The following is a 16,469-nucleotide window of genomic DNA, read 5'->3' as shown; positions in this document are numbered from 1 at the left end:
GTTGGGTGATTGTGGAGGCCAGGTCATCTGATGCAGCACTCTCCTTCTTGGTCAAATAACCCTTACACCGCCTGGAGGTGTGTTTTTGGATCATTGTCCTGTTGAAGAACAAATGCTAGTCCCACTAAGCACCAACGTATTGCTGCAGAATGCTGTGGTAGCCATGCTGGTTAAGTGATCCTTGAATTCTAAATAAATCACAGACAGTGTCACCAGCAATGCACCCCCACACCATCACACCTCCACGCTTAACGGTGGGAACCACACATGCAGAGATCATTCGTTCACCTACTCTGCGTCTCTCAAAGACACTGCAGTTGGAACCAAAAATCTCAAATTTAGATTTCCTCCAGTCTAATGTACGTTGATCATGTTTCTTGGCCCAAGCAAGTCTCTTCTTATTATTGGTGTCCTTTAGTAGTGGTTTCTTTGCAGAAATTCAACCATGAAGGACTGACGATAATTCAACCATAAATCAACGATAATCAATAATTTCAATAAGCATTTTTCTACGGCTGGCCATGCTCTCCACCTGGCTACCCCTACCCCGGCCAACATCTCAGCACCCCCTGCAGCAACTTGCCCAAGCCCTCCCCCCCTTGGGGATTTCAAAGGCTAGTAATAGGGGTTGTAACAATTTCCTTTCCTGTGGCGGTCCTCATGAGAGCCAGTTTCATCATAGCGCTTGATGGTTTTTGCGACTGCACTTGAAGAAACTTGAAAAGTTATTGACATTTTCCGGATTGACAGGCCATGTCGTAAAGTAATGATGAACTGTTGTTTCTCTTTGCTTATTTGAGCTGTTCTTGCCATAATATGGACTTGATCTTGGTCCAAATAGGGCTATCTTCTGTATACCAGCCCTACCTTGACACAACACAACTGATTGGCTCAAACACATTAAGAAGGAAAGCAATTCCACAAATTAACTTTTAACAAGGCATACCGGTTAATTGAAATGCATTCCAGGTGACTACCTGGTTGAGAAAATGCCTAGTTTGTGCAAAACTGTCATCAAGGCAAAGAGTAGCTACTTTGATGAATCTCAAATGTAAAATATATTTAGACTTCTTTAACACTGTTTTGGTTCCAAATGTGTTATTTCATTGTTGTGATGTCTTCCCTATTATTCTACAATGTAGAAAATAGTACAATTTAAGAAAAACCCTGGAATGAGTAGGTGTGTCTGAACTTTTGACTGTTACTGTATATACATTATTAACTTTCTAAATGATGAAGATGATGGAGATAAGGAGGACGAAGAGGGATGATGAGGATGATAATAACTTATCCTCATCATCATCATAAACATATAGCTATTTGCCACGAGCATGCCAGTGAGTTTACATGCAACTTCAAATGCATAAACGGAAATGTCAGCCTGTCTGTGTGAACTTGAGTGGGCTGCTAGTCTGCAACTGTAGCCTACAAAGCAATGTGAAACAATACTATGCATTTCACAGACTTTTTTTCAACACAAATAAAATCACCAAGAAAACTTAAAACAAAACGTTCTCCCCTCATACGAAAGAATGTTTTTCCAATTCCGCTTTCTGTTCTAAACTCCGCCTTTGGGGGCACCCGGATTTGTCCAAGCCCCTTTCCTTTGTCCACATCTGGTTGCTGGGTAGATTAGCTCCGTCTTGTGTCTCCCCCTTGACTCTTCACTCAAACAATTCCTAATATGGTACTGATCAGTGTCCTAACTCCCTGGTTGGCCTAGAGAGATGCACCCCTCCCCTCTCCAGCTTGACCACAGCTTTTATGGCCTGTCACTCAATGTTGGTCAGTCTACACACCTACATCTGTATTGTTTGTGTGTGTGTGTGTGTGTGTAACAAAACAATATTCATCTTCAAACAATATGCTAGCAGGCTATAGTGCATAAACATAAATCCTAACAGTTTACAGCTTTGTGGAAGTTACCTGTGGCGCTGATGTTTAGGCCGAGGTATGTATCGTTTTTTTGTGTGCTTTAGGCCAACAGTGTCTAGATGGAATTTGTATTTGTGGTCCTGGCAACTGGACATTTTTTGGAACACCATTGTGTTTGTCTTACTGAGATTTACTGTCAGGGCCCAGGTCTGACAGAATCTGTGCAGAAGATCTAGGTGTTGCTGTAGGCCCTCCTTGGTTGGGGACAGAAGAACCAGATCATCAGCAAACAGTAGACATTTGACTTCAGATTCTTGTAGGGTCAGGCCGGGTGTTGCAGACTGTTCTAGTGCCCTCGCCAATTTGTTGATATATATGTTGAAGAAGGTGGGGGTCAAGCTGCATCCCTGTCTCACCCCACGGCCCTGTGGAAAGAAATGTGTGTTTTTTGCCAATTCTAACCACACACTTGTTGTTTGTGTACATGGATTTTATAATGGGGTGGCAGGTAGCCTAGTGGTTAGAGAGTTGGGCCAGTAATTGAAAGGTTGCTGGATCAAATCCCTGAGCTGACAAGGCAAAAATCAGTTGTTCTGCCCCTGAACAAGGCAGTTAACCCACAGTTCCCCGGTAGGCCGTCATTGTAAATAAGAATTAGATTTTAACTGACTTGCCTAGTTAATTTAAGGTTACATTTTTACAAAAAAATATTTATTTCTTATTACAAATGTTGTCTTCACAAGAATGTTTATATGACATAAAGTTAGCTTAACGATAACCTACACAGCTACTCAATAAAAAATGATTTCAGAAGAAAATAAGTAGCAGGAGCACTTCAGGTATTCTACAAGAACCACAGGTGTTCTTGGAGGGGAATCAGGGTGTCTGACCTGATGAAGCTGATATGCGTTGGTGTATTTGAATAATGTTTTAGCCCATACATTTTAACTTTCAAACCCTCACGAGTACCTGGACTGATTTTTTAAAATGCAACTTAGCACCTATTTGTGGTTGTAATTGTTCCATTTTTCTTTAAAAATTTTTTTTCAGTTAGTCTTTAAATCACTCATTTAATACTACCCTGAGTTCCACATATTCAATTCAAGCAACAATCAACATTAACAACTTTACAAAATACTGATGCTTGTGTTAATTTGATGTGTTTTCAGTCTCAAATCCAGGGGCCCAGAAACGCAACAGTATGGAATTACCCCCAAAGAGTGAGTGATCAATAAAATATCAACCTGATTTATTTCAACTGATTTTTGATTTCTCTAGATTGTAGTTGTGGATTGATGTTGTTATGTTGTAATATGGTGCGTAATGTTCATGGTGTTATACTGAAAGATAAGCAAACAAAAATGTTAGTGTCAACATTTTCAACAATGTTTTCCAGCAGACATTTTAAATAAGGTTGTGGTGGTGTTTATGTTACAGTGTCTGAAAGTCCTACAGAGCTAAGGATTGTGCTGCTCGGCAAGAATGGCTCTGAGAAGAGTGCTGTTGGGAACTTCATCCTGAACACAGTGGCATTTGATCCCAACTTTGTACAAAACCACTGTGAGAGAGCCAGGGGTCAGGTGGAGGGAAGACACATAGCTGTAATCAACACTCCAGACCTGTTAGACCCTCACATCTCACATGACAAACTCTCAGAGGAACTGCGTTGCTGTGTCACTCTGTCTAAACCGGGACCTCATGTGTTCCTGTTGGTGCTGCAGCCTGAGGAGTTCACACAGGAAGAGGGAGACAGAATCAGGACAATCCTAGACACCCTCAGTGACCGGTCCTTTGACTACTCAATGGTACTGACAACTCATGAAGACAAGAGGGGACACATGGATGAGGATCACCCTCTGAATCAGATGGTCAGAGCCTGTAGAGGGAGGCAGCACCTCATGCACCTCAGTGACCACACTCAACTTATGGCAGATATTGACAAGATTGTAAAGGAGAATGGAGGAGACTATCTCACCTGTGAGATATTTGAAGATAGTTCAAGTGGCATGTTACAAGGGAAAGAGGAAATCAACAGGAGTAAAACTGATGGAAGCCTCAAATCTTCCTCTGAGGAAGAACTTGGAAAGGATATTTTGGAACAAGGTGAATCAGCACAATTGGACAAATGGGAGAAAATTAGAGAAATTGGTAAGTATACAGAACACTGACATAAGTTATAATGAGATGAGCATTGAATACAACTGACAATTAACTTCTGTTTCATTATGACTGGTTTAAATTGACTGCGAAGAGGAAGTCACTGAAATTGATTATGTCAACTTTTTTTCAGGACTGGTATCACTTAAGGAAGAAAGACTGAAGCCATTAAGCAGACATGACAAATGTGGGTAAAATGTAGTAGTTAAACACCATAATACAACTATTTGTTAATTAAGAGGGAGAGCTACAGCTCAGAAGGATTTGTCATTAGGACACATTTTCATTACTTTCATTATTTTTGTTTTTCAAAATGGACAGATGGTACAAAATCTGTGTAAGTAGACGTGACGTTGAAAGAAAATATAGAAAAGGTTTCTTAATGACTTATTCACCATTTCAATATTCTGCCGACCTCCATTCCCAACGTGTTTGTATCTCTGAGGTCCTACTGTACTTTATAGTATAATGCTCATGTCATTGTTTTGTTTTAATACTTTTATCGATTAGAATGTGGTATGAGTTCACAGTTCATAAACCAACAGTATCTATCAATTTGAGGTCATTGCTCCCTCTGGTGGATACAAAAAGAAATGATGCTCAACATGCTTAGTGCAGAGATTTGCCGTATTGTGGCCATTAAACGTGACGCAATGGAGTACAATGTGAGGGATTCCACGGAAATCACTGAGCAAAATAACATTCTGGAACTGTACTGGCTCAATATTACTGACTACTACTGTCAAGCTTTTTTACAACAAGTATTGGGAGTCAAGCTTTGTTAATTCGCAACAGGGACAATCCTCCAGTATAAACATTTGGTTAACAGGTCAACTACATTATGTTTCATATGTATATCCTTATACTAATCAATGTGTACATGTGTTTTACAGTGTCTTCACTCAGGATTGTGCTTCTGGGGAAGAATGACGACAAGAAGAGTACAGTGGGTAACATGATCCTACAGAAAGAGGCTTTTAGGCCTGCTCATTTCTTCAACTATAAACAGCCATGTGATTCAGCCAGTGGGGAGGTGAATGGCAAGTCTGTTACTGTTGTAAAGACTCCAGACTTCTTTGCTCCACGTCTGACTGTGCAGTCCCTGATGGAGGAGATGGAGAAATGTAAGTCCCTCTCTGCTCCTGGGCCTCATGGGGTCCTGCTGGTGTTGAAGCCTGAGGGGTTCACAGAGGAGAACAGAAACACATTCAAGTTGATCCTGAGCATATTTGGTAAAGAAACCTTCAAGTACTCAATGGTGATCATTACTCACCGCAAGGGAGTCACAAGAAATCCTCATCTGAGACAAATGATCGAAGAATGTGGAGGAAGGCATCATGAAATGTACAAACAAGGAAGTGACCACAAAGAGTTAACTGAAAAGATAGAAAAGATGGTAGAGGAGAATGAATGGAGATACCTCACCTCCAATGAAGAGACAACACATGATACCATGACACCAAAGGCTCAGAGACTGAACGTGGTTCTGTGTGGCAGAAGAGGAGCCGGGAAGACTTCTATAGCCAATGCCATACTGGGTCAGACAGAGTCCAGTCCAAAGTCCAGCTCCTCCTCAGTGTGTGTGAAGAGAGAAGGAGAGGTGTGTGGTCGGCCTGTCACCCTCATCGAGCTGCCTGCTCTGTATGGAACACATCTCACTCAGGAGGAAGTGATGCGTGAGACTTTCCACTGTGTCTCTCTCTGTGACTCTGGAGTCCATGCTTTCCTCCTGGTCGTACCTTTGGGTCCACTCACTGATGAAGACAAAGGAGAGTTGGAGGCCATCCAGAAGATTCTCAGCTCACGAGTCAATTACTTTTTCATGGTCCTGTTTAGACAGGATAACATTCCAGTTGATAAAACTGCAGTTGACTTTGTGGAACAAAATGCAGACACAAAGCAACTGATCAAGATATGCGGAGGGCGGTATAAAATCTATGATGCTTTGAAAATTGATAACGCCAAGCAGACGACAGAACTTGTAGCAGAAATAGTCAAAATGATGGATCAGAACAGAACCTGCTACACTCTGTACATGTACATGGAGGCTAAACACCAATCAGAACTGGAGGAAAAGAACAGAAGAATCAAGGATTTAGAGGAGAGAATCAGGAACATGTCACAAGGTGAGTTTGTTGAACACAGGGAGGAACAAATATTGGGGGGTGATTGGGAAAACAATGATTTAACACTATGAACCTTCTGTGTTGATTTTAATATACATTTATGCAGTAATTAACATTAATTTATTATAATTTATTGTTTAATTTGTAGGTGCTGAAATGGAGTTCTCCAGCACAGAGTGCATAAGGGTGGTGCTGATTGGGAAAACTGGCAATGGGAAGAGCGCCTCTGCAAACACTATCCTGGGCAGAAAAGAATTTGCGTCTAAATCCAGCACTGATTCTGTGACAACAGTTTGCAAGAAGGCAGTTGGCAAAGTTGATGGAATAACAGTTTCTGTGGTTGACACACCTGGCCTTTTTGACACAACACTGTCTAATAAAGATGTTCAGCAAGAGATAGTGAAATGTGTTTCCCTGTCAGCTCCTGGACCCCATGTGTTTATCATAGTGTTGAGTGTCGGGAGAATCACACAGGAGGAGCTGGACACTTTGGACCTCATAGAGAAAACCTTTGGTCCACGGGCAGGAATGTTCTGCTTAGTTCTGTTTACTAGAGGAGATGACTTGGAAAATGAATCAATTCAAGATTACATTGGGAACAGCAAGAATGCCAAACTGAAAAAACTGATCAGAGATTGTGGAGACAGATTCCATGTCTTCAACAACAGAGACAAGAATCGCACACAGGTCACTGAGCTTCTTAAGAAGATTAACAAAATGGTGTCCATGAACAAGGGCAGTTTCTACACCAATGAGATGTTCCAGGAGGCAGATGCAGCCATTAAACAAAAACAGGAAGCAATACTGAAGGAGAGAGAGATGGAGATAAAGGCTGACATGGAGAAACTGAAGGTCAGCCATGAAACAGACATGGAAAAGATGAAGTCAAAGTTGGAAGAGGAGAGATTGAAAGTTCAGGAGGAAAGACAGCTGAGAGATAAACTGTTGAGAGAGAGAGAGGAAGCTATTAGAAAAGAACATGAGGACAAGGAGAAAGCAGAGAAGGAAGAAAGAGAATTGGAGGACAAAAAAAGGAAAGAAGATAAAAAGTTGAAAAAAGAAATATGGAACACAGAAAAAGAGAGGATGGAAAAAGAGATACAAACTCAGGAAATAAAGTTGAAAAACCTCCAAAGAGAAAAGGAAGAAGAATATAACATGAGGATGGAAAAACTGAGAAAAGAAGAGAAAGACAGAGAAGAACAGCTTCAAAATCAAGAAAGGAAGTTTGCTAAACTAAAAAGGGAACAGGAGGAAGAAATTAAAAGGAGAGAGAAAGAAGAGGATGAGAGGAGAAAGAAGGAAGAGAAAGTAAGACAAGAGTGGCAAAGCAAAATAGAGGAAGCAGAGAAAGGTCAAACAGAACTCCAAGAGGCCATGTGTAGAGAAAAAGAGGAATGGGAGGAACAGTTGAAGAAAGAAAGAGACAGACAACAGGAAGAAGAAAGGCTGAGACAGAAGGAGGTAGAAACTCTTGTAGAACAAGAGAAAAAACAGAGGATATTGAGAGAGGAGTTTGAAAGAGAGAGGGAACAAGAGAGAATAAACATGAAAGAATCAGAAGAGCAGAGGAGAGAAATAGAGCAGAAAGAAAGAGACCGAATTGAACAAGACTTTAAAGAAAAGAGGAGAGAGTTGACAGACAAAATGACAACGCAACAAGAGCAGTGGGAGAAAGAACGTAGAGAGGAACAGGAAAGAAGATTTCAAGAGGATGTAAATAGAAGAGTGGAGGAGAGACTAAAACTAAGAAAACTGGAGGAAACATTTCAACAAGAACGTGAAGAAGAAAACATGAGGAAGGAGAAGGAAGATAAAGTCAGGAGAGAACAAGAAGAGAAGAAATGGAAGGAAATGAAGGCAGAGCACGAAAAGGAAACCAAAGAAAAGAAGGATAAATATGATCAAGAGGCCAGAAGACAAGCAGAGGAATTAAACTTCTTTAGAAACAATGACAAAAATAAAACGTTTGCGAAATATAAAGAAGAGAAGGAGAAACTAAGGCAAAAGCACAAAAAGGAGACTGATAAATTGAAGGGTCAATATGGTCATAATGAAAAAGCACTGACTGATAAAATGAAGGAATTGGAGACAAAACAGAAAGCAGAGATGGAAAACTTGGTAAATCCATCAGGCATATGTAGTATACTGTGAGAGTCTTAACTACCCATTCAAATAAGGCATAACCCTCTGATATTGAAGGGTTTCCCTATGATATTTCCTGCCCTAAAACATAGATTAGTTTTGAAGATAGTAATAACATGCACCCCCTAACAACATTACTGACGGAAATGAATATACTGTATGTAAATACAACATAGTACATAAAATGTCATTACCTACTGGACAGTAATGATGATGATGAGGAGGAGGATGAAGATGGTGTAAAAGCTGAAATAGTATAATATTAAGATCTTTGCTCCACATTCCTTTAACAACAGTGTTGTAAATCACATGCTTAAACTGCTACAGATATAGAACGGTAACTACAAATGTGCAGAATGTTCACCTGTACTTTCCCAGAGAAATTGTCAGAGTCCGGACACCTGTACCAGCTTCCTAAATAGTAGGCTGTTTAGTTATGAAAAATTTGAAATTTAAATAGTAGCCTGTGACATTTCTTGCCTACTAATTACTCAAATGAATGCTGTGTACTAATCATACTACATACTAGATAGAACGTACTGTTTAGTAAAAACACATTCAGAAAGCAACAAATATCAACATACTGAGAAGGCTTCATCTAATGGACAATCGTGACTGTTCCCCTCCCTTGGTTTATTAGAGTGTGTCCCCTATTCTGATTATCAGCTGTTGTCAAACACACTTGTGAGAAGACGATTCTCTTCCTCAATAGGGTGCAGTGAATTCTACTAGATGAAAAGGCCAAATGAGTATGACATCCTGGCATTTAAGCATACACGATGTTTGAAATTACAACATACTATAAAACTCTCTTTTCACATACACAAAAAGCTTACTATGTAGAACGCAAGTGTGGGTATTTGGTCACTGATGATTGAGGAAGACAATCATCTTTTCAGCCCCAGGTGTGTTTGACAACAGCTGCAAATAAGATCAGGGGACGTGTTGTACCAGAATGAATGGCAGTAAACGACACAATTGGGCATTAGATCAGTTTCCCAACCCCAGTCCTCCAGTACCCCCAACAGTACACATTTTTGTAGTAGCCCTGGACAACAACACCGGATTAACACCTGTCAAGAGCTTGATGATTTAGATGACAAGTAGAATAAGGTGTACTTGTCTGTGGGCCACAGAAATATGGTCCTACTTCTGGTTGTACTTGAGGACCGGAATTGGGAAACACTGCATTAGAATACACATTCTAGTATGTATGAGCCAAGAATGTATGAGCCTACAATGTATGATCCTAGTATTAATGAGCCTAGAATGTATGAGCCTAGTATGTTTATATTTGTTGCTTACTGCATTCATTTTTTACTTAACAGACCATTCTAAATAGTATTTAGTATTACAGATTTCGAACACACCCATTGCCTTCCTGGCCTGTACTAGCAGCCATTGTTTTGCTTTTACTTGTTGATTTCATATGTTTAACTTTTATATCCGTGACTGTGCTTTATATATCCTGATGCTATATCTGTCTTTGTGCTGTTCAAACCAGAGAATAAAAGACACAAGAGACAAATATCAACACATCTGTTAATTATTGAATTATTTCATTCAGTTAACAACTATTCCCAAATCTCAATTTCTTGTAGTCCAGGGGCATGTCTGAATACCCGTTCTTGCATTCTAAATAGTACTCTGATTGGGTGTGTGAAAATAGAATGTTTTATAGTAGACTATGTGAAATGTATAGGAGACTATGTGAAATTTATAGTAGACTATGTGAAATGATTATTAAAGGTCCATTGCACTACAAAAAAAATAAAGAAATGGTTGTTTATAAAAAAAAACATTTGTTTTCTGATTTTTCAGGGGGTGCGGCAGAACCTTCAGCACCCCTACTTCCTGCAGCTATGGCTGCAGATAACCAGCTAATAAAGCATTGTGTTGGTTAGGCAATTCTACTTCATTTTACATGACTGGCGACATTAGCAAAATAATTTTAAATACCACACAAATGAGAGAATGTACATGGTTAGTATATAGTTATAATAGGGCATATTTTATATTTTGAATAATTAATAGGCTGACCTCATAGAATATCTCACCACTTCCATGGCGTTCTCTCTCGCTCTGCTTTATAACTTTCTCCAGCGGGTAGAGACGTGCAGAGAGAGGGGCTCTCAATAGTTTAATGAAATCAGGTTAGTTGTGAAAACATGTCAATATCGATGTTCCCGAACAGATTTGGTTGGTTTTAGATATTGTGGCTGAAGTGGGCTAGGTCTACTGTCTGTTGAAAAAGCAGATGTGTTCCCGCCTTCGCTCTACCGCCTACAATGTGTCATAGATATGCAACATTATTTGCTATATATAACATAACAGTGCAATTCTATAACAAGGAAAATAAACAAAACAAATGGGCATATTTCATTTTTAATTTTTTTTTCAATCAACCAACAAAACACATTACACATTCACAGATGTGACAGAATTAAAAATAAAAAAAATAACTAACAATAATAATAAAAATGACAACTATAAAAATAAATATATATATATATATATCTAAAAACTTGCAGCAGCACCATCAAGGTTCTTAGCTATTTCCAGCCGTAGCTGAGATGACAAGCAAATAATTCGTTTTTACAGCACCTTACACAACATGTATCTGCTCATTTCCCTAAGCACCCCATTCACTCTGTCCAATTTGAAATATAGTTGAGTAGTGGAGACCAGAGTCTATCAAACTTGGGCTGTCTCTTGCGGAGGACATAAGTGAGCTTTTCAAGAGGGAGAAAGTCAACAATCTGGTCAATCCACATTTTAAATGTAGGAGAAGTATTAGAGGCCCACAATAGAAGAATACATTTCTTAGCAAAGTATGTAATAGTCATAAACACATTTTCTCTGTCAGGATCAAGAACAAAGTCCTGCTGGGCATTAAGAAGATAGATACACGGGGTCATATCAAACTGTACATCTAGTATTTTCTGTGCAGCAGTATCTATAGATTGCCAAAATCTGGCAATCTCTCTACAGCTCCAAAATACATGCATATAGGTTCCACTTTCAGGTGCCACATTTCTCCTATCTTTTACAGTTAGGAGAAATGTCTGTTTTCATTCTATGGAGTCTCATTGGAGTGTAATAAAATGTGTAAAAAAAAATGTAATTAGATTCTTTCATTTTTACATTAGTAGAGGAGCAGTATACTCTGTTGCAAACCTCCGCCCATAACTCATTACTGATAGTCAGACCTGTCAGGACCCGGTGCGAGAAACAGTCACTAATAATCAGCAGAACCCAGAAGATGAGGCAGACACAGTAGTTCTAGAGATGGTGGTTTAATAAAAGAACAAAAACTTCAGGCAAAGAATCTAAATCCACAATGTCCAAAAATAAAGCCAAGAGGCACAAAATGGAAATCCTCAAAAATGCAAAAGAAACTCCACAAAGTGGTAAAAACAGCAGAGAAAAACAAACCTCCAAAAACTACTCAAAAATACACACAAGAACTAAACCAGAGAACCTCTGGAAAATCCAATAAGAGAAATATATATACAGAACAAGGCTTGGGCTGGGGCTGGGTGCTAACTTACAAACACTGAGCAAAGAACTGAGGAACACACAGGGTTTAAATACAAACAAGGGAACGACCTACAGGTGCAAACAATAAAAGAGCAAGGAAAAAACAAAAGGTTCAAAAAAGGTGCAATGGGGACATCTAGTGGCAAAAACCAGAACAGTCCTGGCCAAAACCTGACAAGACCAAGGTCCTTTTCCCAGATTATTTTCAAAGGAGTAAAGGAGAAGCCTCCTTTCTCAGAAAGGAGTCTATAGATATAAGATATTTTACCTCTAATGGATTGTGCTGTAACAACAAGGGTTTTAACTTAATTCAGCTGAGCTCTAAACCTCCTCTTGGAAGTAAATGAGGAAATGACATGTCTAATTTGAAGATAAATATATATTTTTTTTTTATAAAAAAAAAAGGGATCTTGGCACATTGAATTCACTGCAGAGCTCTTGAAAGGATTTCAGTGTAGTGGTTTTCTGATGAAATAGGTCTGAAAAGGTCCTGATTCCTAGAGTATGCCAAAGATTAAAGTTGGCATCGCTCAGGGCTTTTGGCAAGTCTGGGTTGCATACTATAGGCGATTGAGAACATATTTGGGAGGAAATGCCCAGGTATTTCTTCCAGTCCCTCCACGCTAGTAGGGTGCTGTAAATCACAAAGGTTTTGGCTATGTTGCCCACTTCACTAAAGTTATTAATGAATATAATTGAGCTTAGGGGCAATGAACCACAGGATTGGGCTTCTATCTGAATCCACGTTGACTCTTGTCTGTTAGTGATCCATGTTAGCATGTTGCGGATTTGGGCAGACCAGTAGTACAGTCGAATTGAGGGAAGGGCAAGACCACCCTTAGATTCAGGTTTCGATAGAGTGGAGAACTTGATCCTAGGTTTTTTATTGCCCCATATAAATTTGGTGATGCTTTGGTTGGTTGTTTTGAAAAAGGAAGCTGGGAGATAGCATGGGAGCATCTGAAATAAATATTTCAGTCTAGGGAGGATGTTCATACGGATGACATTAATTCTTCCGACTAAGCTAATTGGGAGGGAGATCCAGGTTTGGAGATCGTTCTTGATTCGATCCAGGAGTGGAAGTTAATTTTCCTTGAAAAGGCTATTCAGATCTGGTGTTACAAAGATCCCAAGGTATTGAAACCCCTGTGTCTTCCATTGGAATGGACAGAGTGTCTTCATAGAGCTGGTGAGTGTAAGATTGAGAGGGCAAACAGTGGATTTGTTAAAAATTGATCTTATATCCTGAAAACTTGCCATACTGAGCAATTGTGTCTAAAATGGGAGGGATTTCTCAGGGTTGGATATGTAGAGCTGCAGGCCGCCTACAGAAACACCCATAATACTTGGATTGCTCCTTATCAACTCTGCCAGAGGTTCCGCCCCCAACAAGTAGAGCAGGGGGGACAGCGAGCATCCTTGTCTTGTGCCCCGTCCCAAAGGGAATCTGTCAGAGTTCAGCCCATTAGTAGTCACCATGGCATTTGGATGAGAGTATAGGGACTTAATCCATTTAATAAAGTTTGGGCCCATATTGAACTTTTCTAAGACTGAGAACAGAAAGCTCCACTCCATCCTGTCGAACGCCTTCTCAGTATCTAGTGAAGGCAGCAGGACAGGGGTCTTCTGTGCGTTTATTTGATCAATAATATCAAAAAGATGGCGAATGTTTTCAGAAGAGCACCTGTCTAGAATAAATTCAGTTTGGTCAGCTTTTATTATTTTGGGAAGAAGAGTGTTTAGTCTTTTGGCGAGCAATTTGGTAATTATTTTGTAGTGGAAATCCAACAAGCTTATGGGCCGGAAGGAGGAGCAGGATAGAGGGTCCTTGTCTTTTTGAGCAACACTGTAATGCGAACTGTGTGCATTGAGTCTGGGAGAACTCAGTTTTTGCAAAAATCATACAGCATTGGCATGAAAATAGGGCTAAGCTGGGGCCAAAAAGCTTTGTAGAACTCTCTGGGGAATCCATCTGGGCCTGGGGACTTGTTAGGTGGCATGGAGGTAATTGCCTCCAGGACCTCCTCAGGAGTGAAGGAGGAGTTGAGATCTTCTTGGTTGGTCTCTGATAGTTTAGGTAGCGAGATTCCCTCTAGGAAGGAATGGAGTTCTGCCCTATGTATGTTTTCTCTCAGAGGTATATAGTTTTGCAGTAAAAATCATGAAAATGTAAATGTATTTTTTGGGGTTATATGTGACCTCGTCCTCTGCTGTTCGGATGGCCATGAGTGTACGCTCTGACTGCTCTTTTTTAATTGGTAAGCAAGCAATCTACTAGGCCTATTGCTATACTCATGGTATTTCTGTTTAGTAAAGAAAACTTCTTCTTTTTTTTATCTCCCGAGTATAGTCCAAATTCAGTTTGGCTTTGGCTGCTTTAAGTTGACTCCAGGAGGTGCTGTCTGGGGATTGTTTATGTACTTTTTCACAGTGTTCATATTTAATTAATTTAAATAAATGATGAAGTGCAATGCTGGAGAGATGGAGAAAGAGTTTCAGGCTCATCTCTTTCGGAGCAGAGAGAGGGAGAGCGATCATAATAGAATCTAATTCTAGTTCTGTGAGAGAGATTGTCAAGTATACTCCCTCTCCGGCCTCTAGGTCACCAGGCTGCTGATATCACCTGTCACCATCATCACGTGCACGAATGCTTCATGACACTCACCTGGACTCCATCACCTCCTTGATTATCTTCCCTATATCTGTCACTCCCCTTGGGTTCTCTCCTCAGGTGTTATTGACTCTGTTCCATGTCAGTGCGTTGTTCGTGTTCCTTGTGTTGTGGTCTGTTAATTTATTAAAGACTCACTCCCTGTACTTGCTTCCCAACTCTCAGCGCATTCGTTACAGAGATGGCCTCTACATGGCACCCCTCTCTCACCATAACAATGGTCATACGTCAGTCAAACATGGGCTACCATGTTGCACAAACTTAAACCCAGGCACTGCCCAACCTGAATCAATTCTCACAATATCAAGCGTTGGCTGAAAATCTACATTTTCAAAATATGTTTATTAGTGGGCATGATAATTAACAAGGAGGCAACTTGATATAGCCCAACTCTGATCACTTTCATTTGAATTTTTACATTGCAAACAGTGACAATTATTTGTCATGCCAGAGAGGTACCCGGATCCAGAGAAATAGGTGCCGGAATTCCAGAACTGAGAGGTTTCAGATCCTGTTCCGGCAGGATTCGGCTCAAATTAAAAACTGATCCCAGCAAATATCATAATCGACTGATAGCTCTCTTATCCCTAGATTCTTTAATGATACAGATCAGTGACCAAACCCTTTGAGTAACCATGTCTGTCTAATATTCTATGCAGTTTGTTGTGGTAGCGATGATCCACGATAGAGGCCATATGCCCACCCACATGCTGATATTAAATGTAGATTAAATTGATTTTACATTTTAACATGTAATGAATTGTGGAAAAACCAAATAAATTGACCTTAAACGTAGAATAAGGACAAAAGACGCACCAATTGTAATTGAAATTTAGCCCTTAGGTCATCGCAATGCAATAAGAAAACACACATAATCCAAAAAGTTTTAAAAAACTAGAAATGACAAAATGTCAGAATGAGCAATATGAGAATGAGCAATGTATGCATTCTAAAAGTATTCAGACCCATTGACCTTTTCCACATTTTGTTACATTACAGCCTTATACTAAAATGGATTAAATGATTGTTTCCCCCTCATTGATCTACACATAATACCCCGTAATGAAAAAGTGAAAACTGGTCTTTAGACATTTTTGCAAATGTAAAAGAAATTAAAAAATAAACTTATTTACAAGTATTCAGACTGTTGCTATGAGACTCGAAATTGAGCTCAGGTGCATCCTGTTTCCATTGATCATCCTTGAGATGTTTCTACAACTCTATTGGAGTCCACCTGTGGTCAATTCAATTGATTGGACATGATTTGGAAAGGCAAACACCTGTCTATATAAGGTCCCACAGTTGACAGTGCATGTCAGAGCAAAAACCAAGCCATGAGGTCGAAGGAATTGTCCGTAGAGCTCCGAGACAGGATTGTGTCGAGGCACAGATCTGGGGAAGGGTACCAAAAAATGTCTGCAGCATTGAAGGTCCCCAAGAATACTGTGGCCTCCATCATTCTTAAATGGAAGAAGTTTGGAACCACTAATACTCTTCCTAGAGCTGGCCAGCAATCAGGGGAGAAGGGCCTTGGTCAGGGAGGTGACCAAGAACGCGATGGCCACTCTGACAGAGCTCCAGAGTTCCTCTGTGGAGATGGGAGAACCTTCCAGAAGGACAACCATCTCTGCAGCACTCCACCAATCAGGCCTTTATGGCAGATGGGCCAGACGGAAGCCACTCTTTAGTAAAAGGCACATGACAGCCCGCTTGGAGTTTGCCAAAAGGCACCTAAGGACTCTGACCATGAGAAACAAGATTCTCTGGTCTGATGAAAACAAGATTGACCTTTTTGGCCTGAATGCCAAGCACCACGTGGTGGAAACCTGGCACCATCCCTACGGGGAAGCATGGTGGTGGCAGCATCATGCTGTGGGGATGTCAGGATCGAGGAAAAGATGAACGGAGCAAAGTACAGAAAGATCATTGATGAAAACCTGCTCCAGAGTGCTTAG

At 40.2% G+C, this 16,469-nt stretch overlaps 2 protein-coding genes across 2 annotated transcripts; both read left to right on the top strand.

Annotated features, from left to right (window-relative positions):
• Positions 1 to 3,076: 3,076 nt before the first annotated feature.
• LOC129817909 (GTPase IMAP family member 8-like) lies at positions 3,077 to 6,229 on the top strand. Its single transcript, XM_055873506.1, has 4 exons — positions 3,077 to 3,095; positions 3,313 to 4,023; positions 4,926 to 5,570; positions 5,748 to 6,229. Exons 1-4 carry the CDS (start codon positions 3,077 to 3,079, stop codon positions 6,227 to 6,229), a joined length of 1,857 nt encoding a protein of 618 aa, XP_055729481.1.
• Positions 6,230 to 6,314: 85 nt separating this feature from the next.
• Positions 6,315 to 10,187, top strand: LOC129817908 (GTPase IMAP family member 9-like). The gene is made up of 2 exons (XM_055873505.1): positions 6,315 to 7,622; positions 10,125 to 10,187. Exons 1-2 carry the CDS (start codon positions 6,315 to 6,317, stop codon positions 10,185 to 10,187), a joined length of 1,371 nt encoding a protein of 456 aa, XP_055729480.1.
• The last annotated feature ends 6,282 nt before the right edge of the window (positions 10,188 to 16,469 follow it).

This window comes from Salvelinus fontinalis, chromosome 20 (genome assembly GCF_029448725.1).
Source record: "Salvelinus fontinalis isolate EN_2023a chromosome 20, ASM2944872v1, whole genome shotgun sequence".
NCBI lineage: Eukaryota > Metazoa > Chordata > Actinopteri > Salmoniformes > Salmonidae > Salvelinus > Salvelinus fontinalis.
Note: the sequence above shows the minus strand (reverse complement) of the source record. Positions and strands in the feature narration are given on the sequence as shown.